The following is a 23,135-nucleotide window of genomic DNA, read 5'->3' as shown; positions in this document are numbered from 1 at the left end:
TCGCCAAATGAGAGGATCTTATATTGTATGACCAGCTTTACACCTAACTTGTAATTTATAAAACTGCTTCACAAAACCAAGTAGGCAACTTATCACTACGTGTATGGGGTTCTTGGTAGCGGCTGCCCAGCTGACACCTACCCGAAAATCAGTCAGATATCAATCAGGCAAGATGAAAAGTCTCACTGGTCAAGATCAAATCGGCACATTGATTGATCAAGGTCCTTTCCCAACAGGTTGTCATACTTCTGCTGAGCCATCAGATTGACTCTATACGGCCCAGGGTGTGGGTGGCCAAATTAGAAAGAGATACATTTGTTTGGTGACCTTACCAAGCAAGCAGATCTCAAAATATATGGCCAACTTTTGAGTGTTCTATATGTACAGAAGCTAAGTATGTAACACAGGATATCCTCATCCCAGATAAGAAACCATTATATTCTATTAACCTGAATGATGAGTCTTGAACTTTTGATCACAATATATTTTCCCCTTTATGCCAGGTTTCCAAAACCCTTTTTTAATTCTTTATTAATGCTGTCCCTTGTTAACAAACCAATACCTTTCTGACCTTAGGTGAAGAAGCTCTACATGAATACCTCAGAACAAAAGCTGTTACCGTGGAATATTAAAGCGTTCTCAAACCTTTGGCTTCTGCAAGACAATACCTCGACAAGACTTTTTTTATTCACTCCATTTTTACATGTTTTTAATCACTTCATTTACACAGTGTTACTGGAGAAACATGGCTTTGGGAGCATTATGTTACCTACATCAAGTACCTTGTACTGCCATGTTACCTTAAGGAAAATATGTTTTCTACGCAACTTTTCAAACATGACATCCGCAACTTTGTAAAATCATCTCATTCAGATACATTATTTGCTGGGGTCTTGGGATGTAATACAACCAAAAGAAGGTAGAATCCCATATTACTTTTCGTTTTTGCTGTTCAAGAGATTCCAGAAACCTCTTGAGCTAAAAATAAAGTGCACTTAGTTTGTCCATTGCAAAGTGTGATCATAGACTGCCACCACTGGATATACAGCACCAGCGGCATGGCTTGGGAAGATCAGAGACTGTGAAGATGCTGTAGCCATGATGCTGAAGCACAGAACAATTATGAAATGAATAAGGAATAATGTACACTCACATCCCATGTACTACATCCTCTGTACTGTTACACTGCACTGGTATAGGACTGCAAACAAACCAAGTTACAGATACATATTTTATTGGTATTTTCCTATTGCTTCATGCATTCAAAATATATATATATATGTCTAAATTGACACCAGTTTTTGGGAGCTGTACAGTTATCAGGTTTGGAAGCTGGAAATTAAAATTGGAAAACTGCGCTTGCTATGTCCTGCTGGAAAGCTCAGTAAAGTTTTGTTTAAAAAAACTGACAGTGTTTTTACATTTAATGCCAGAAACAAAGGGACCATTTGGGATAAAAATAACACCACAATTAAAGAAATGATAACCCCAGTTTTTTCTTATAAAGAGATTTATTTACAAATGCAGATACTTCATGAAAATGCAAGTTTACTTCATAAATAGTAAAAAAATGACATTTCCTCATAATTAATAATACATTAAGTAAAATTTATCCTATTATTTACATTTTTTATGTAATGTCTGAACTAAATATCAAACTTTTCTTCACAAATAATATGGCCATTTTCCTCATAGTCTTCCCTGGTTACCACCATGTCTTCAAAGTCGTCATTTTCAGATATTATCTTTCCTCCTTCCCAGGCATATGAGATGGGGCTGAATGAAGGAACAAAAGATAACAAATCATTAATAAATAAATAACCACCAGCTATTACTGTGATAAAACCATATCCCTGTTGCACTTGCTAGCAGCTGCCTGCTGTGGAACCAAACCTTGCTAGGTGCAACATGATTTTTGGCCATTAGAAAAGAATGTGGGAGCACAGAATCTACGTTTACTGGAATTCACTAAACTTCCTGGGCAACAACATTGAATACTTGATGTTAGCAGGAAAAGGACTATAAATACCATAATGTTATATGTGTACTCACCATTGTAATATATGTATAATAGAAGTCACTCAGGTTCCACAAAGCCACAGATAAGTTTCTGAATAAGTTCTATGACCCCAATGACTTTATTAAGCCTAGATTATAGGTACTTTCACTAGGCAGCATTTATAAGGATATATTTTACATGGCTCTTGCACATTATAAAGCATACTAGATGTCACTTTATTGTTTGGTGTCATTCAGTCTTCAGCCTATTGCTTTTATATGACCAAGGATCTCCTTATGTTGATATAATTCACTGCAAGTGTGTAGTAATAGATATATTAAATATATACTTTGTTACCCACTTTTCAGGTAATATCACTGAGACGTCAAAGTCTGTGGGTGTGAGCTTTCGGACCTCAGAAAATACCCGTTCTCTAAAACCAGGGAATAGTGTGTTTCCGCCAGTGAGAACAATGTTCTTGTAGAAATGAGGCTGCATCTCTAGAAGAGGAAGAAGTTGTGGTTAGTTGTACATAAAGCTAAAAGTAGGGAGGAACTTGTCTGGCAGTGGTGCATACAAACAATATTTTCTACATAACAGTGTTGCAGGCACATACTTGGTACATTTTAAAAGCAATAGTTTCAATAGTATTCATTCCTATGGGATTTTTAACCATTGATAAATATGCCTATAACTGATGACATCACTAAGCAATGTTTATAGGGATATAATTTACAGTTAAAGTTAAAACAAACATACAAGTCAGCATCCCCCAGCAATCCTTGTTCAAAGGCAATTGTGTGTTCCACAAGGGAGCAAGGAGCAACTAGAAGGGGCTGCTTGTAAAAAAAAGTGTTTCACTCATTGCAGGTGGGCCTTAGAGAATAGCAGCGATCAAAAAGCATGTGCTTGGCTGCCGTGTGTGTGTAAAACACTTTTGGGAAATGTAAGGTACAATATACTTACGAAGCTACAGATATACGAAAACATGGTTGTACTGGTATAGGACCCGTTATCCAGAATGCTTGGGACCAAGGGTATTCTGGATAGGGGGTCTTTCCGTAAATTGGATCTCCTACCTTAAGGCTGCTAAACAATCAATGAAACATTAATTAAACCCAACAGGATTGTTTTGCATCCGATAAGGATTATTTATATCTTAGTTGGGATCAATTACAAGGTAGTGTTTTATTATTACAGAGAAAAAGAAAATCAGTTTTAAAATTCTGAATTATTTGATTAAAATGGAGTCTATGGGAGACAGGCTTTCCATAATTCAGAGCTTGCTGGATAACAGGTTCCCAGATAAGGGATCCCATACCTGTACCACCAATTTGTTAATTATTCAGAAAATATCTAGAACAGCAAATACATGTTTACACCAAATCTCGTCCTTATTAATTCAAAGGAGTATCTCAGGCACCAAATAAGTTGTCTCCCCAAAGCTTACCCTAACTGGCCATAGGACTGAGCCCTAGAGCTACAAATAACAGTATAATACAGAACATAATAAGGAACTAGACAAAATATGATAGTGTTTTGGAGTTCTCTGGAGTTTATTTTAACAGGTTGCATTCTGAATGATTTAGGAAACATTTACATAATCTCTATGGTAAAGAACAGGCCAAACTTTAGTCCTAGTAACCTACCAAAGATTGCATGTATGTTATGCTGCCGTATTATAGTTTCCCCCCAATTAAACACAATGCTACATTATATACTTGACACTCTATAAATCTAAATGAATACAATGACACGCACCTTCAGGAAGATTATTAATGGAATGCACAATTGCTTCTGGAATTCCCATTTCTTGAATCCCAATGTCTGAGGGATGGAAAAGGATTTCAGGGACAGCAAATCTCTCATTGGTCAAACGTAGTATTTGCTCTCCAGCTGTGGTCTTTCCACTAAACACCATCTCTTCCCTTGGCTACTCAAAAAAAAAATGTATTAGGAGCTGTCACAACAAAGGGTTGTGTGTTAATCAAAAGGGTTATAATGCATACAGCATTTTATTGGCCATATAGAGTAGCTGCTACAGAAGAGGCAATAGATGGAAGATAGTACTGGTTTAGGTGATAGCGACTAATCTCCCTGAAATGCCATCCCACCGGCCAGAATGTAAATCCCTGGTGGGATGGCATACGTGGCGCCGCAATTTCCCCGAAATCCTGGAAGTTTCCTCTCAAGGCACCGCATATGCCATCCCACTGGCGATTTACATTCTCACCGGTGGGATGGCATTTCTGGGAGATTTGTTGCAACTAATCTCCCCCGTGTGCCACAGCCCTTAAAGGTATCTTAACTAAGGAACATGTAAAATGAATACTACTTCATGCCCAAATGTCCTCACTTATAGTATACTGCTCTGATCTCTGATCGCCGGTATCAAAGCTTTCTTGCACTTTAAAAAGCAGTTGTCTCTATATTAAAGAAAAATATATTCAGGCTGTGCTGGTGAACCTTTGCTCATGGCAGTAAAGGATTGGATTTGTGGGTCAGTAAGTAGTGCATTTTGCTTATACAGAGAGCCACAGAGACTAACACATACACACCTTGCAAAACCCTTTTTTGATGGTGCTGAAGTCAGGCAGAACATAGTCCACCATCACCGAGTTCTCCTCTCCTTTTAGTCTAAAAGAATATTTGGAATTAGATTTATTCTATGTAATTAAACATTGCATCTTTCAGTCACACAAATACATACTTTGCAGTTTCCATATCTTTATAAAAATCTGTAGACACATAACAAACATCTTCTTTGACTTGGTTAATTACATGTGTTTCATCCATAACCTGCAGCTGCCTGGAAAATATAATAACATCATTTAGCACAAAACAAGTGGGAAAAAAACAAGAAAATATTAAAAGAAGTTATTTAATTACATATACTCATGTAAACAGCTAAGCTAAAAACAAAAAAAGTATTACTATGCTAGAGCAGATAAATGCATCATAAGAATGAAGCTGGAGGCAGACTAATTAAAGGAATACTGTCATGAGAAAACTTTTTTTTTTCTTTTTTAAAAGCATCACTTAATAAAGCTTGTCCAGCAAAATCCTGCATTGAAATATGTTTTCCAAAAACGCAGGCAGATTTGTTTTTACGTTTAATTTTGAAATTTCACATGGGGCTAGCCAAATTCTTCATTTCCCAGGGTACCACAGCCATGTGACCTGTGCTCTGATAAACTTCAGTCACAATTTCCTGCTGAGCTGCAAGTTGGAGTGATATCATCCACCCCCCCCTACACCAATATTACAAGTAAAAAAAATACATTTATTAGTTCAAGAATAACATTTTAAATGGTAGAGTGAATTATTTGCTATGGTGTAATTTAGAAATAAAAAGTACACCATAAAAATCAAGACAGAATCCCTTTAAGTAGGGTATTGATTACACCAGATGTGTATAAAAAAAACCTCCAGTAAAATGAAACTGATTTTTTAACCTTTTTAGTGCCACAGGACGTAGAATCTACGTCCTGGGTACTAAAGGACCTAAGTGCCACAGGACGTAGATTCTACGTCCTGGGGCACTTCCGGGTTTGGGAGCGGAGAAGCGGCTTTTCAAGCCGCTCCTTCGCTCCCCGCTCGTTCCCCAGCCTCCAGACACAAGTCAGAGGTGGGGAACGAGTGGCCCCTGGGGCGCGATCGCCCAGGGGCCACATAAGAAAAGGCAGGCACGTGAAATCCATTCCTGGATTTCACGATCGCCTTCTGCCTTTCTCTGCTCCCCCCCCTGCTGGCCCCCCTGCTTCCTGCTGCTGATACTCACTGCCGGACTCGTGCTGCGTGTGTCTCCCTGCTGATCCACGATCTCCTACACAGGTAAGTGGCAAAAACACACAAAAACACACATACACACACATAATACACTAATAATACACTAATACACACTTATACTCACATTTACACACAAACACATACATTTTAGGGGAGTTGGGAGATTTCAAACATTCACAACACTTACACTTACACACACTTACTTGCATACATGCACACAAAACACATTTTACCTAATGTACACACACACTTACACACTTATGTAATTTTGTAATTTTTTTTTTTTTCTAATCGCATCGTTTTTATTTCTGCCTGAAAAAAATGTTTTATTGCCATTGCGGATAGTGTATTCGCTAACCGCACTGCGCAATATCTTTTGTGTATTATTTTGGTGTTTCTACTACATTTTCTGTGATTTTGGTGGATTTTGGGGTATTTTACTGCATGTTTAGCCATTTTATAGCATTTTCAGTTATGCATAGTTCTTGTTCGCTTGATTTTCAGAAATGTCACAAAAACCGTTCTGTTTAGCATAGCTTTGTAGTTTGTAGTAGAAAGTTTTATTTACCCATTTTTGTTTTGTCAGAATGTGTACTTTCGGAAAATATATGGTTTTCTAGGGTCTCCTTACTGTTAGGTGGTCGTATGGCACATAATACACATACCGGGTGCAAAAATTGCATGAGCCGAAGCATCTTATGTGAAAATTCATATGCACTATTTTTACTTGGGTGCCCCTGTACCCCACATAGTTTGGTAAATCTATGCATATAGGGCATCAAACTGTTCAGTAGACCCCTGGCGTTCATATTTAGAATGTTTTATGTTGATATGGTACAAAATGTGGGGGTACATAATGGGGTAAAATGCAAGCTTTGTGACAATTTTCAGAAATATCATAAAAACCGTTCTGTTTAGCATAGCTTTGTAGTTTGGTAGTTTGTAGTAGAAAGATGTATTTGCCCATTTTTGTTTTGTCAGAATGTGTACTTTCGGAAAATATATGGTTTTCTAGGGTTTCCTTACTGTTAGGGGGTCGTATGGCACATAATACACATACCGGGTGCAAAAACTGCATGAGCCGAAGCATCTTATGTGAAAATTCATATGCACTATTTTTACTTGGGTGCCCCTGTACCCCACATAGTTTGGTAAATCTATGCATATAGGGCATCAAACTGTTCAGTAGACCCCTGGCATTCATATTTAGAATGTTTTATGTTGATACGGTACAAAATGTGGGGGTACATAATGGGGTAAAATGCAAGCTTTGTGACAATTTTCAGAAATATCATAAAAACCGTTCTGTTTAGCATGGCTTTGTAGTTTGGTAGTTTGTAGTAGAAAGATGTATTTGCCCATTTTTGTTTTGTCAGAATGTGTACTTTCGGAAAATATATGGTTTTCTAGGGTTTCCTTACTGTTAGGGGGTCGTATGGCACATAATACACATACCGGGTGCAAAAACTGCATGAGCCGAAGCATCTTATGTGAAAATTCATATGCACTATTTTTACTTGGGTGCCCCTGTACCCCACATAGTTTGGTAAATCTATGCATATAGGGCATCAAACTGTTCAGTAGACCCCTGGCGTTCATATTTAGAATGTTTTATGTTGATACGGTACAAAATGTGGGGGTATATAATGGGGTAAAATGCAAGCTTCGTGACAATTTTCAGAAATGTCATAAAAACCGTTCTGTTTAGCATAGCTTTGTAGTTTAGCAGTTTGTAGTAGAAAGATGTATTTACCCATTTTTGTTTTGTCAGAATGTGTACTTTCGGAAAATATATGGTTTTCTAGGGTCTCCTTACTGTTAGGTGGTCGTATGGCACATAATACACATACCGGGTGCAAAAACTGCATGAGCCGAAGCATCTTATGTGAAAATTCATATGCACTATTTTTACTTGGGTGCCCCTGTACCCCACATAGTTTGGTAAATCTATGCATATAGGGCATCAAACTGTTCAGTAGACCCCTGGCGTTCATATTTAGAATGTTTTATGTTGATACGGTACAAAATGTGGGGGTACATAATGGGGTAAAATGCAAGCTTTGTGACAATTTTCAGAAATGTCATAAAAACCGTTCTGTTTAGCATAGCTTTGTAGTTTGGTAGTTTGTAGTAGAAAGATGTATGTACCCATTTTTGTTTTGTCAGAATGTGTACTTTCGGAAAATATATGGTTTTCTAGGGTTTCCTTACTGTTAGGTGGTCGTATGGCACATAATACACATACCGGGTGCAAAAATTGCATGAGCCGAAGCATCTTATGTGAAAATTCATATGCACTATTTTTACTTGGGTGCCCCTGTACCCCACATAGTTTGGTAAATCTATGCATATAGGGCATCAAACTGTTCAGTAGACCCCTGGCGTTCATATTTAGAATGTTTTATGTTGATATGGTACAAAATGTGGGGGTACATAATGGGGTAAAATGCAAGCTTTGTGACAATTTTCAGAAATATCATAAAAACCGTTCTGTTTAGCATAGCTTTGTAGTTTGGTAGTTTGTAGTAGAAAGATGTATTTGCCCATTTTTGTTTTGTCAGAATGTGTACTTTCGGAAAATATATGGTTTTCTAGGGTTTCCTTACTGTTAGGGGGTCGTATGGCACATAATACACATACCGGGTGCAAAAACTGCATGAGCCGAAGCATCTTATGTGAAAATTCATATGCACTATTTTTACTTGGGTGCCCCTGTACCCCACATAGTTTGGTAAATCTATGCATATAGGGCATCAAACTGTTCAGTAGACCCCTGGCGTTCATATTTAGAATGTTTTATGTTGATATGGTACAAAATGTGGGGGTACATAATGGGGTAAAATGCAAGCTTTGTGACAATTTTCAGAAATATCATAAAAACCGTTCTGTTTAGCATAGCTTTGTAGTTTGGTAGTTTGTAGTAGAAAGATGTATTTGCCCATTTTTGTTTTGTCAGAATGTGTACTTTCGGAAAATATATGGTTTTCTAGGGTTTCCTTACTGTTAGGGGGTCGTATGGCACATAATACACATACCGGGTGCAAAAACTGCATGAGCCGAAGCATCTTATGTGAAAATTCATATGCACTATTTTTACTTGGGTGCCCCTGTACCCCACATAGTTTGGTAAATCTATGCATATAGGGCATCAAACTGTTCAGTAGACCCCTGGCATTCATATTTAGAATGTTTTATGTTGATACGGTACAAAATGTGGGGGTACATAATGGGGTAAAATGCAAGCTTTGTGACAATTTTCAGAAATATCATAAAAACCGTTCTGTTTAGCATAGCTTTGTAGTTTGGTAGTTTGTAGTAGAAAGATGTATTTGCCCATTTTTGTTTTGTCAGAATGTGTACTTTCAGAAAATATATGGTTTTCTAGGGTTTCCTTACTGTTAGGGGGTCGTATGGCATATAATACACATACCGGGTGCAAAAACTGCATGAGCCGAAGCATCTTATGTGAAAATTCATATGCACTATTTTTCTTGGGTGCCCCTGTACCCCACATAGTTTGGTAAATCTATGCATATAGGGCATCAAACTGTTCAGTAGACCCCTGGCGTTCATATTTAGAATGTTTTATGTTGATACGGTACAAAATGTGGGGGTACATAATGGGGTAAAATGCAAGCTTTGTGACAATTTTCAGAAATGTCAAAAAAATCTTTCTGTTTAGCATAGCTTTGTAGTTTGGTAGTTTGCAGTAGAAAGATGTATTTACCCATTTTTGTTTTGTCAGATTGTGTACTTTCGGAAAATGTATAGTTTTCTAGGGTCTCCTTACTGTTAGGTGGTCTTATGCCGCATAATGCACATGCCGGTAGCTTATATTGCAGTGTATACACTTTGTATGCACTAACTTCCTTTTGGGGTCTCTAAATGCCAGATACATCGGTGATCCTATGCACAATGGGCATCAAACTGTTCAGCGGACCCTTGGTTTTCATATTTAGGGTGTGTTTTCTTGGTACCTAATGTTATGTGGGAGATATGGTGCTTGAAAGTGGAAGATTTGATGTGATTTTCAGGTATTTCACCAAAACTAGCAATTTTGGGAAAGCACTGCGACTCTGTAGTTTGGAGTAGAAAGACATGGGTACCAATTTTGAATTCGCCCGAATGTGTACTTTCCAAAAATATATGGTTTTGGGGGGTCAATGTATTTTTTTGTGTTTTTACCCCACAGAAAATGCAGTAAATGTGTTGAATTTTCAGTAGCTAAAGAGATCTCCTGGGCAATCTCTATGCACTGACGTCCTTATGGGGTCTCTAAATGCCAGATACAGTGCTGATTCTATGCACAATGGGCATCAAACTGTTCAGCGGACCCTTGGCTTTCATATTTCGGGTGTGTTTTCTTGGTACCTAATGTTATGTTGGAGATAAGGTGCTTGATAGTGGAAGATTTGATGTGTTTTTCAGGTATTTCACCAAAACTAGCAATTTTGGGAAAGCACTGCAACTCTGTAGTTTGGAGTAGAAAGACATGGGTACCAATTTTGAATTCGCCCGAATGTGTACTTTCCAAAAATATATGGTTTTGGGGGGTCAATGTATTTTTTGGTGTTTTTACCCCACAGAAAATGCAGTAAACGTGTTGAATTTTCAGTAGCTAAAGAGACCTCTGGGGCAATCTCTATGCACTGACGTCCTTATGGGGTCTCTAAATGCCAGAGACAGTGCTGATCCTATGCACAATGGGCATCAAACTGTTCAGCGGACCCTTGGCTTTCATATTTCGGGTGTGTTTTCTTGGTACCTATTGTTATGTGGGAGATAAGGTGCTTGAAAGTGGAAGATTTGATGTGTTTTTCAGGTATTTCACCAAAACTAGCAATTTTGGGAAAGCACTGCGACTCTGTAGTTTGGAGTAGAAAGACATGGGTACCAATTTTGAATTCGCCCGAATGTGTACTTTCCAAAAATATATGGTTTTGGGGGGTCAATGTATTTTTTTGTGTTTTTACCCCACAGAAAATGCAGTAAATGTGTTGAATTTTCAGTAGCTAAAGAGATCTCCTGGGCAATTTGTATGCACTAACTTCCTTATGGGGTCTCTAAATGCCAGATACATTGGTGATCCTATGCACAATGGGCATCAAACTGTTCAGCGGACCCTTGGCTTTCATATTTAGGGTGTGTTCTTTTGGTACCTAATGTTATGTGGGAGATAAGGTGCTTGAAAGTGGAAGATTTGATGTGTTTTTCAGGTATTTCACCAAAACTAGCAATTTTGGGAAAGCACTGCGACTCTGTAGTTTGGAGTAGAAAGACATGGGTACCAATTTTGAATTCGCCCGAATGTGTACTTTCCAAAAATATATGGTTTTGGGGGGTCAATGTATTTTTTTGGGTTTTTACCCCACAGAAAATGCAGTAAACGTGTTGAATTTTCAGTAGCTAAAGAGACCTCTGGGGCAATCTCTATGCACTGACGTCCTTATGGGGTCTCTAAATGCCAGAGACAGTGCTGATCCTATGCACAATGGGCATCAAACTGTTCAGCGGACCCTTGGCTTTCATATTTCGGGTGTGTTTTCTTGGTACCTAATGTTATGTGGGAGATAAGGTGCTTGAAAGTGGAAGATTTGATGTGTTTTTCAGGTATTTCACCAAAACTAGCAATTTTGGGAAAGCACTGCGACTCTGTAGTTTGGAGTAGAAAGACATGGGTACCAATTTTGAATTCGCCCGAATGTGTACTTTCCAAAAATATATGGTTTTGGGGGGTCAATGTATTTTTTTGTGTTTTTACCCCACAGAAAATGCAGTAAATGTGTTGAATTTTCAGTAGCTAAAGAGATCTCCTGGGCAATTTGTATGCACTAACTTCCTTATGGGGTCTCTAAATGCCAGATACATTGGTGATCCTATGCACAATGGGCATCAAACTGTTCAGCGGACCCTTGGCTTTCATATTTAGGGTGTGTTTTCTTGGTACCTAATGTTATGTGGGAGATAAGGTGCTTGAAAGTGGAAGATTTGATGTGTTTTTCAGGTATTTCACCAAAACTAGCAATTTTGGGAAAGCACTGCGACTCTGTAGTTTGGAGTAGAAAGACATGGGTACTAATTTTGAAATCGCCCGAATGTGTACTTTCCAAAAATATATGGTTTTGGGGGGTCAATGTATTTTTTTGGGTTTTTACCCCACAGAAAATGCAGTAAACGTGTTGAATTTTCAGTAGCTAAAGAGACCTCTGGGGCAATCTCTATGCACTGACGTCCTTATGGGGTCTCTAAATGCCAGATACAGTGCTGATCCTATGCACAATGGGCATCAAACTGTTCAGCGGACCCTTGGCTTTCATATTTCGGGTGTGTTTTCTTGGTACCTAATGTTATGTGGGAGATAAGGTGCTTGAAAATGGAAGATTTGAGGTGATTTTTTAGAATTTTCATAATTTTTTATAGAAAATGCTAAATTCAGTAAAGCATTGCCGTTTGGTACTTAGGAGTTGGAAGACATAGTTACCCATTTCGGATTCGTCAGAATGTGTAGTTTTCAAAAATGTATGGTTTCCTGGGGTAAACCTAATATTCCAGGATTTTTGGCTTTGGAATGTAAAGTATGCTGTATTCTGCTGTAATGCTTTGAAAATTTAGTAATTTACTGCTGGGAGTTTTTGATCTATAGAAGTCAGAAATCTCAATTAAACTATACATATCAGGTATTGGCACGTTCGGGAGACATGAGGCTTTCCAAATCAGTTGAATTTTTGTCCATAAAATAAAATATGTTTCTGGTAGAAATCCTTATATCATGAAAAATAGCATTTTTTCTTTTTTTTTTTTGTATTTCAAGCTCTAAATCTTGTTCCAGAAGTGGAAATACACAAAAACTCAGGTATATTTGGAAAGCTCAGGTTCTCCTGAAAAAAACAATATATAGTTTGCCTACCTAAACTTAACCCTGCCCCCAGTAAAAGCCCCTACATTGAGAGAGCACAGAATGTTTACAAAACGTCTGGCACTGGGGGGAACTGAAATGACGAATTCGGCTGGCACTTAAAGGGTTAAAATATATATATATATATATATATATATATATATATATATATATATATATATATATATATATATATATATATAGTTATATAAGGTAATTGGGTAATATAGCAGATATTGGGATACATTTATCAATAAGATAGCTAATGAAAGTAAGAAATACAAATGATTACAGTTTATGACAATCAACATACTCTAATTATGTAATACACAGTGACATTGCTCCATGTTAATTTTTAGCCCACATACCTGTATGAAATGATTTCTTTAAGATGATTTGTCATTAATTTTCCTCCAACGTTAATCCTAACACAGACAAAAAATACACAGAATCAACAACAGATACTAGTTTTTACATGCTGGTCAAGAAAAACTATTTTTAACTTTTGGATGTGGCCAGCTAACAGTTACAGTTACCTTATTATGCCTTCTTTTTTCTTCTTACTTCTGCAGAATGGCACAATGTGTGTAAATGAATAACCGCTGTCTACAATGATGCAGCACAATTCCGATGGGTTATCTCGAAAATACCTGTGCGCACTCAAAGCTCCTGCTAAAAATAGTGAAGAAATGCACTGGTATTATTCAAAGCATTTCTAAGTCACTCTCTATAAAAACATGTATGTATTATGATAATTAAGCATGGTATTGTAATGAAAATGTAATTTGCTTAACCACTAAAAGTTCATTATATTGACCTGTATATACATGCATTCACACCAACTTGCGATGTAGATGCTATGTCTTGTGGCATTATAGCACTGATCTGCAACCAGTGGCTTCAAAGCAACATGTTGCTCACCATCCCTTTGATGTTGCATCCAGTGGCCTCAAAGTAGTGGAAGAAAATATTGGAAACACGGAGACACAGCTTTACTCCAATAAGAGCCTCCTACAGGCTAGCAGTCCACACGGGGCTACGAAATAGCCAATCACAGCCCTTATTTGGCATCTCCAAAGAACTTTTTTCATGCTTGTGTGGCTCACCAACAATTTTTACATCTGAGTGTGGCTCACGAGTTAAAGGTTGGGCATCCCTGGGTTAGAATATTTCACAATTAAGTTAACTTTTATAGTGCTTTAAAATTGTTGATGGTTGGCAAAATTTCAGATGAAACAAAATTTTTATTGTTTATAATTATTTACCCACCTATTTGACTCTTTCTAAGTTTCTGGCAAGCACTTTGATTAGTGCCACTCATATGTATACATGACAACTCACAGGACAGATCAAAAAGTGTGATGCTAAGAGGGTTAATGCAAATAGAGGCACATTAAAGTGATACAAACACAAAAAAATGAAAATTACTTTTTAAAATATAAATCTACATAAAAAAGTTACCTATAGGTCATGTTGACCATTCTTTGCTGATAGGGCTGCTTTTGTAAGTCATTGTTACTCGAAGTTCCCAAACCTGACTGTCCCTTCTCAGCCTGTCAGTTATAGCTTCTAATGCTAATGGACCCCTGCTGCACAAATATGGCAGCCCCCTCATAGAGGAACATGGGGGATCAGACAGGAAATGTAAAAACACCAGGCAAATACTTATAAGGCAAAATTATAAACAGCATGCAAAGACAATGTTATGATAGATGTAAAAAAGGTTCCATTTCTGGTGTCAGTATCTCTGGCTTTGCGTATTAAAAACCTTCACTGGGTATGATGACTGAATCACTCACTCACTGAAAACTTCTAAGAATTTCCAATATCAAGAGGCACTCACCATTAATTCTGAGAGCTGCCTGGAACTGATATTCTTCAAACAAAATTTCATTCATGGATTCTTGAATAGAACTGAAGTTAAAATAAGGTTCTGTAATAATTATATTAGAATCAGGAAAGTCCACCTGCATAGAGACAGTAAAATATTCTGATTATCAACACTAATATAAGCCCAGATTTGTAACATGAAATAATAACTCCAACTGCCGATTTCCAAGCTTAAGCAACTTAGCAATCGGCCTACACTTTTACATTTCCCCAATTTCTGCACAAAGTAGTAAGGTATCGGACCCCTTATCCGGAAACCCTTTATCCAGAAAGTTCCAAATTACAGAAAGGCCATCTCCCATAGACTCCATTTTAATCAAATAGTGAATATTTAAAAAATGGTTTCCTTTTTCTCTGTAATAAGGAAACTGTACCTTGTACTTGATCCCAACTTAGATATGATTAATCCTTATTGGAGTCAAAACAATCCGATTGGGTTTAATTTACTGCTTAAATAATTTATTTAGTAGATTTACGGTAGGAGATCCGAATTACGGAAAGACCTCTTATCTGGAAAACCCCAGGTCCCTAGCATTCTGGATAACAGGTCCCATACCTGTAATTAAACTGTAGCAAAGAGAGGTGTATCTGCATGCTCAAAAGGCTTTATTTTCATGTTGCAACTGAAACATGCACCCCTTTTCAAAAATGCTAAAATATGATCTTTATCATAGCTGGGAACATAGTTCATCAGTGTATCACACAAAGACAGAAAGAGGGTGATATATGTGAAGTACAGCTACAGTATTATATTTTGCCTATATATATGTATGACCCAGTTTTATACTTAGCAGCTTTAAAATGTCTACTACAGGGGTGTCAAACTCAATCATATAAGGCGGCCGAAATCTAAAACGCAGGCTAAGTCGCGGGCCAACTTTTTTATTAAGATACTTAGGGGCACATTTACTAATCCACGAACGTCCGAAAAGCATCCGAATGCGTTTTTTTCATAATGATCGGTATTTTGCAACTTTTTTGAGAATTATCGCAAATTTTTAGAGCGCTCAATATGAAAAAATCACGACAATTCGCGAAAGTCGTAATGGCTATGCAAAAGTCGCAACAAGAATTCACGAAGTCATAATGGCTATGCAAAAGTCGCGACAATTCACGAAAGTCATAATGGCTATGCAAAAGTTGCGACAATTCACGAAAGTCATAATGGCTATGCAAAAGTCGCGACAATTCACGAAGTCATAATGGCTATGCAAAAGTCGCGACAATTCACAAAGTCATAATGGCTATGAAAAAGTCGTGACAATTCGTGCAAGTCGTAACGGCTACGAAAAAATCGCAAAAAAATACGAAAAAGTCACAAAATGTTCGTTTCCAATCTGATTTTTTCCCATTCGGGATTTGGATTCGTGGATTAGTAAATCAGCCCCTTAGTCTTAGTAACTAGGTAAGGAAAAGACTCACAACAGTATTAAACACATGCACAATGCTGCAAGGGCAGATATACACATCCCACCGAACGCCACACTTTAGCTGTGGTTTGTGGAGAATCTTTTTGTTTGGGTGAGGTAAGCTGTTCATCAGTACCCACCTAAGTACATTAAAAAACCAAAAGAGTCAGAATGAGTGTCCTGTACACAACATAATTTATGCCTTTATATAGTCTATTTAAGGCTGATGTTGCACCAGACTAACAATGGGACAGAGCAGATACAACTTCCTTCAAAGTGTAGTTTCCTCAGAAACACTGCCTGACATGACATACACATAAGAGAAAATATATGGAAGTGAAAGCCTAATCTGTAAATGTGACACAGTTTTCCTTTTAAAATTACATACACAATTTGATAAGATAAACTGGCAAGTACAATACCTGAAACATTTCCTTCCCAAAAAGGTAGTCCCAAACTTGTCTCTGGACATCCCAGTTGACCAAATAACCCTATCGTGTTGGAGTAAGACACATTAGTAGACATTTTGAAACAGACAAAATAAATTGCAGCCCAACGTCTGAATTGTGAAAACCATGTAAATAACATTGTGATTCCCTTCCCAGAATTCCTTACATCACAAGGAGCCAAGTAAAAATTAAAAGGACTTAGTAAATGACTCATGCTGGGAATTTGATTCATATGCTGATTTAAATGCTGGTAAGCAAAGAGTAAAAATTAATCTGTCAAGAGAAATGTGCCACTTATCAGGGAATATATATTTTGTTGAGTATATCTTAAAGTGTGAGAGCATTACTCTCTCCTTCACATCAAGGAGCTGCTGTGGCGCTTGCCTCTGCTCGTATATTCTCCATAATGGTAAGCCAGGACTCTGGTAGTCATATACAGATGGTATTGTTTTTGTTGTCTACAGTAACTTCTATCCATATGAAAAAATGCCAGTTAGACACTGCAGGTTCTTTGCATTATGTATGACCCAGTTTTATACTTAGCAGCTTTAAAATGTCTACGACAGGGGTGTCAAACTCAATCATATAAGGCGGCCGAAATCTAAAACGCAGGCTAAGTCGCGGGCCAACTTTTTTATTAAGATACTTAGGGGCACATTTACTAATCCACGAACGTCCGAAAAGCATCCGAATGCGTTTTTTTCATAATGATGATCCCTCCTGTCTTGCTGTGCTTATAAACACAGCAAATTTTGCAAGAAATATAACTTATCTGTAGGAAGGTTCTTCCATATTTACATTTTTATTTGAGTAGAGCATGTGTATAGGTGAGTAGAGCTGCCATATGCTTATCCTAAACAGAAGAGCTCTCTCTGCACTACTCTAGCAGTTTATGGAGATCAGTAAACAATATGGCATCTCTGACATAAATATGAAAACATACATAAGTCTGTTGGCAATATAAAAATGCATAAAGTTGCATATACAAATAGCACAATATAGATAAACTATATACACAAGGCATTATGGAGAACTGCCGACAAGCATATGCCTTGCTCTGTTAGAAGAAAATCAGTTATATTCTGGGTGACTTTCCCTGATTTTTTTTACTCATCTCTGAGTACTCACCCAGCGTAGCATTAGTACTAAATTACATATATTACAGAACTATACCACTGCATAGATATAAATGGAGGTGCCTATTGTTGCAGCCACTGTCAAGATTTTTATTTTCACTAGCCCATTAATTTTTAGGTCCTTATTATGGTGAAACAGTCTATGAAGTTCCTATTGCATTATTATAAGAATATTAATAGTAATTAGTTAGCTGCTATAACATTAATTTCCATTGTGTATAAATGTTTATTCTGTCAAAAACTGCACATAAGAAGACATATATGCACACGGTCCTGTTAAAAAACACCAACATGTTACCTTTTGATATGGGAGAATATAAAATAAGCCTGATGGATCCTTTATTTCATCAATCTGATTAGCTGTAAATGTTTTTAAACGTGCTGTTTTGGTTCTGAACTGACAGTTGGGAATTACACTGCAATAAAAAGAAACGCATGTAAGGAAAACTGCAAGCACTACTGGAATATTTTCAACAGCTTATTGTGTTATTGTGTTGCATTTAAATGCTTTCTATGTACAATACTCCATATCTTGACACATAAACCCATTTTCCAAGTAATAATGAAGTATGCAAGCAGGGATATTTTTTCTAGCGATGAGTATCTTTTGCCATTCTTGCCTTCTACCAATCTTTGCTTGTATGATTATCTTTAGCATTATGTGCTCACTAGCATACCTAAAAGTTTGAAGGCGACACAGCAAAATCATTTAAGTGCTTTTCTAAACTTCACATGAAAAAACAGCTGTGCTCATACACCAGGACCATCCACAGGAGTCAATTAAAATCCAATTTTATTCGCTCATTTAAAAGAACAAAGCCTAACTAGTTTCGTGCAGAGGCACACAAATTTTTGTTTCTTTCTTTTTCTTATAGCATTATACAATACATCAAATGACAAAACGTATTATTTGTAACCAAATAACATTCAGCACTAATATACATCTCTGTAAATAAAATAAATAAAGCAATAAATGAAACTGCAATTAAACAATGTGAATAAGGAGGACCTACTGTAAACTTAACCATATCAAATATTAACTTTATTAAAAGGTTTAACTCAGCTGGAGGCAATATAACAACTGATGTCAAAAACAGAATTTAATCCTTTTGGCTGACGTGTACCTAACTTAAAAATCCATTTACCCTCCAAACGTAGCAACCTAGTGAATCTATCTCTACTTCTTTCATCTGGCAACACTCTATCGATCACCTGTATCTGTAAATGGGACACATCGCCATTGCAACACTGTATAAAATGTTTTGAAACTGGACAGTTGCCACTCTTAGACACAATTTGTCCAATATATTCCCGCATTCTGCATTTTAAAGGACGAATGGTGCAGCCCACATATTGAATATTACAAGCTGAACAGGTCAGTCAACCAGTATACTATAAAACGGGTATTGCAATTGGCATACATATAAAAACTCTCACCCTTGCTGTACTGGTAAATGTGGTGGAGTGTTTAATGTAGGAACATGTAATGCACTGCTGTGCACCGCAAGGGTAAGTGCCCTTTTTCTAAACTTTAACAATAACATTTTTCATAAAACAAATTGCTTAACTGTCATTGTCTCACTGGGCCCTATACACACTGTGCCCTAGCACACAGCAGTCTTAGGGTGTGCTTTCTCAATAAGTGGGTTTCATACATTGGACAGAGTAACATATAAAGCAATTAATAACCAATACAAGAGGTGAAGAGAGCCCTGCCCAAAAGAGCTTACAATCTCTATAGTTACACCCTGGTTTCAGTAACAGGGAATGTGCAGCAGCCCTATGCTAGTTACAGTCAGTCTCCAAGATTTCTTCCTACATTTGAAGAAAAGAAATGTAAGATTAAAAGGTTTAAAAGCTTTATAAACTCTTCAGCGCTACAATACATCTGGCTTTTAGGCCATTTAAATGTGGATTCTATTTTACTATTACAATCACATCAGGAATCAGTAGAATCTAACAAATGCCACCCTTTAGTAGCCGGAGAAACCCATTTAGCATGGGAATTCTGCTTGCTGGGGATCTGTGTATAAGTCAGTGCAGAAGTACGAGACAAAATAGCACGGCTAACACTTCAAGAGGCCATGGCGATGTTAAGCGCACCTCACTTGTCCGTGGCTGTAACCAATCTTTGCATTATAAGCCCCGTTGTCCAGAACAAGTGTGGTCATCTTGCCCGCCACTCACAAAGCTTGAACTAACAATCACATATCACTGTACGGGAACAAGCGGATATCCGGCAAGAACCTGCCAATACCGCAGAACAGTGCATTGTGGGATGTGGGAGGACTTTCATAGCTGCGTATTTTTGTAGTTTTGTGCCAAAAATATCCGAACAGAGTAGGCGCGGAATAGAAGGTAACAGGGAGGGGAGACAAGGGGCGATGTGGAACGCTATTTAACGCTTTCAATCCCCGCCCCGCCGTGCCCTGCGCTTGTAAACCATTGTAGCCAATCAGCAGCTGGGGTGTAATGGTCAGCTATTAGAATGGGAAAATATATTAGAGAGGTAACTGTTGGTTAACAGACCTCGACAAAATATGCCCTTTTTTATTAACTTGATAAGAAAGGGCTAACATAGGTGCAGGCAGAAATGTCATGCCAAAATGCGGCTTACAAGCGCTCTTTTTCAAGCATGTCCAAACCAAATATGCCATTGTGTGCTAACAAGTAGTGCTAATTTGTAATCAGCCGTAATGCATATGTCACAGTTGTTTACTCCAAGCTCTTGTGAAAACAACAAAAGGGAAATTACTTCCTTAAAATAGAATTTTGTTGCACATAATTACCTGTTAGCCTTAGGGCTGCTGTCTGGCTGGCAATGATGCTTGATGTAAGGTGAGCAGGTATTTTAGAGTGTAATCCAGGCATGGGGGCAAGCATGGTGGAGTGCCATGACAAAACTGGTCCCTAATACCCCCAGACCTTGTAGCAGGATTACATAGTGGCAATTTCAAATATAATACCCTCAGAACTAAATAGAAGGATGAACACAGTGGTAATTTCATGTATCTGTTATGGAAATTCAGATACCTGAGGTCATTTGGGGTAGAAGCAGGGTCGGACTGGGGGGTGCAGGGCCCACCGGGGCTCCCGCCCCAGCCGCGTCCCCTAACCCCCCCAAGGGCCCCCCTAACCCCCCCGAAGGGCCCCCGCCTGACGTCCTCCCCGAGCGCGTATAAATTGAACGTGTCGGGGAGGAACAGTCAGTAGCGGGGAGCGCCGGCAAAGGTCGGACTGGGCCGCTGGGGCCCACTAGGGCCGGGGCCCACCGGGATTTTTCCCGGTGTCCCTGCGGCCCAGTCCGACCCTGGGTAGAAGAAGTTTATCACAGATTCCGTGTGATTCTGAACAAGACTGGGTCAGAATAATCAAAGGATTGGGATGGTCTTTATATTCTCTGTACAAATACATGTTTGTGTTCTGCAGAAGGTAGTATAGGGAGTTCTTGGGAAAGAAAAGGGAGTTTTAAAGGGGTTGTGCTTGCAGCTGGGCTCTACAACAGTAAAACAATAACACAGGCTTACCACTGAAATCTGCAGCTTAACCCTTGCTGTAAGTAAATTATTATGAGTGACTAGTGACAGAAACCTATTGGGGAAGCAGCAGGTCAGTATATGGAGCTAAGGTGACAATAAGTAAATACTTATGGTGGCCATACATGGTACAAGTGGATCGTGTCCCAGTATGCCAAATATGGTGGGCAATACTGGGTTAATTCCCTAAGGCCAAACAATCAAATTACACAAGTGGGCATAGGTGCCATCGAATCGAAGACTGCATAAATGAGCAGATGCGGTACCTGATCTGACGGAAAATCAGACCTGCCCGATCAAGATCTGATCAATTTTAGGCCAGATGTCGGTCGGGTTGTGCCTGTTGGGCTCCCATACACGAGCAGATAGGCTACCAAATTAGTATGAAGGGTCCGAATCAGCGGCTGATATCTGCCCGTGTATGTGGGTGTGGCGGGAAAATCAGCCAGGACTGGCCAGGCTGAGCAGACAGGTGCCTCTGTGACCATCTTTTAGAATGAGAGAGGAGCACAGGCTGCTGTTGATTGTGGAGCAGGTTTCTGTTAGCCTCCAGGCAGGTGGGCAAGATTTTTGCTCCACTGCAGGGCCTAACCTGGTTGTTATTTTGATGCAATACATCAACATCAGCCTCTCATGTCAGCACAAATTCATATGAAGAGAAATGCCCGATTCTCTTGGCATGGGGTGGGGGGGGAGATCAGATTATGGGAGAGACACTAGCCAAAATGATGAGTAAAAAAAAAAGTATCTAGTAGAATTAAGTCTAAAAACAACTGGACTTTTCTGAGTTCAGATAGTTCAGACACAGACATCCAATCACAATGGTTCCATTGAACTTATTCAGTTAGGTGTTAAAAAGTACATGACTGGAAGTGTGAACTGTTGTGAAACCACCAGCATTGTATGTTCATGCCAAGCGGTGTCGCAGGCCCCCTCTGTTCAGGGATAGGTTTTCCAGGCTAGCATAAATGGCCTCTTTCACACCTCTTTCAAAACATCTGTCCTCTCTGTCCAAAATATGCACGTTACTGTCCTCAAAAGAGTGTCCTTTTTCTTTGAGGTGTAGATCGACTGCCGAGTCTTGTCCTGAGGAATTTGTCTGCCTATGTTGGGCCATTTTCTTACAGAGAGGTTGTTTTGTCACCCCAATGTATAAGTCAGAGCACTCTTCACTACACTGGACAGCATAGACCACATTACTTTTCATGTGCTTTGGTGTAGGGTCTTTAGGGTGTACCAGCTTTTGTCTCAGGGTGTTGCTGGGTTTGAAAAACATGCGGTTTGTTGAAAATTCTCCTAAGTTTTTCTGATGTACCAGCTTTTGTCTCAGAGTGTTGCTGGGTTTGAAAAACATGCGGTTTGTTGAAAATTCTCCTAAGTTTTTCTGATGTCCCAGCAGCATATGGGAGGACTATGTTGCTCAGCCTGCTGTGTTCCTCCCTTCTGTTTGTTGGTCTGGTCTTTCTGCTAGTCTTAGATTTGGTTTTGATAAAGGCCCAGTCTGGGTACCCACAAGTTTTCAGAGCTCCTTTTGGATGTTTATATTCCTTCTCTTTAGCCTCTGCATTGAATGCCACAGTTTCAGCCCAATGATGTCCTAATGACACCCAATTTATGTTCCAAAGGGTGGTGGGACTCAAGCTAGAACCTTGCGTGCTTTAAGGGTGCTTTGAAGGGTTTAAATACCGGGAATTCCCTACCAGTCATTTGAACTGAAGAAGCCACTCGGATGAGTGGTGAAACGTTTTCAAGAAAAACTCAGAAAAGTCCAGTTGTTTTTAGACTAAATTCTACTAGATACTGTATATAATGACCTGGATGAATGAGAATATTCATAGACAAAAAAAAATTGTTACTAAGAGTACTTTCGTGCACAAATTGGCCAATCAGGGAGGCACTTCAGGTTTTACAGCATATTGAACTTGCTGCTGCTTGTGGTTCCCTGATTAGCCAATCTGTGCATAGAAGTAGCTCATGCTGAAACTCCTGCTAAGCTGGCTACCTGAAAGCCTGACAATCTAGGTCAGTGTTT

At 38.6% G+C, this 23,135-nt stretch overlaps 2 protein-coding genes across 2 annotated transcripts in view; one reads left to right on the top strand and one right to left on the bottom strand.

Moving 5' to 3' along the window:
• Window positions 1–1,534, top strand: part of aldh1l2 (aldehyde dehydrogenase 1 family member L2) — a 29,234-nt gene extending 27,700 nt beyond the window's left edge. The window contains exon 23 of the mRNA XM_002938070.5: window positions 577–1,534. Within this exon, the coding sequence (XP_002938116.1) occupies window positions 577–632 (56 nt within the window). The 3' untranslated portion in view covers window positions 633–1,534. The remainder of the gene's footprint in view (window positions 1–576) is intronic.
• actr6 (ARP6 actin related protein 6 homolog) lies at window positions 1,499–19,770 on the bottom strand. The gene is given in 11 exon segments (NM_001016472.1): window positions 1,499–1,776; window positions 2,361–2,499; window positions 3,761–3,932; window positions 4,558–4,636; window positions 4,710–4,808; window positions 13,052–13,108; window positions 13,220–13,355; window positions 14,527–14,650; window positions 16,405–16,473; window positions 17,866–17,983; window positions 19,671–19,770. Coding segments are annotated over 11 exon segments (1,191 nt in total). The 5' UTR covers window positions 19,739–19,770; the 3' UTR covers window positions 1,499–1,646.
• Window positions 19,771–23,135: the final 3,365 nt, after the last annotated feature.

This window comes from Xenopus tropicalis, chromosome 3 (assembly GCF_000004195.4).
Source record: "Xenopus tropicalis strain Nigerian chromosome 3, UCB_Xtro_10.0, whole genome shotgun sequence".
NCBI lineage: Eukaryota > Metazoa > Chordata > Amphibia > Anura > Pipidae > Xenopus > Xenopus tropicalis.
The sequence above is the reverse complement of the archived record's forward strand: the minus strand, read 5'-3'. Positions and strand labels throughout refer to the sequence as shown.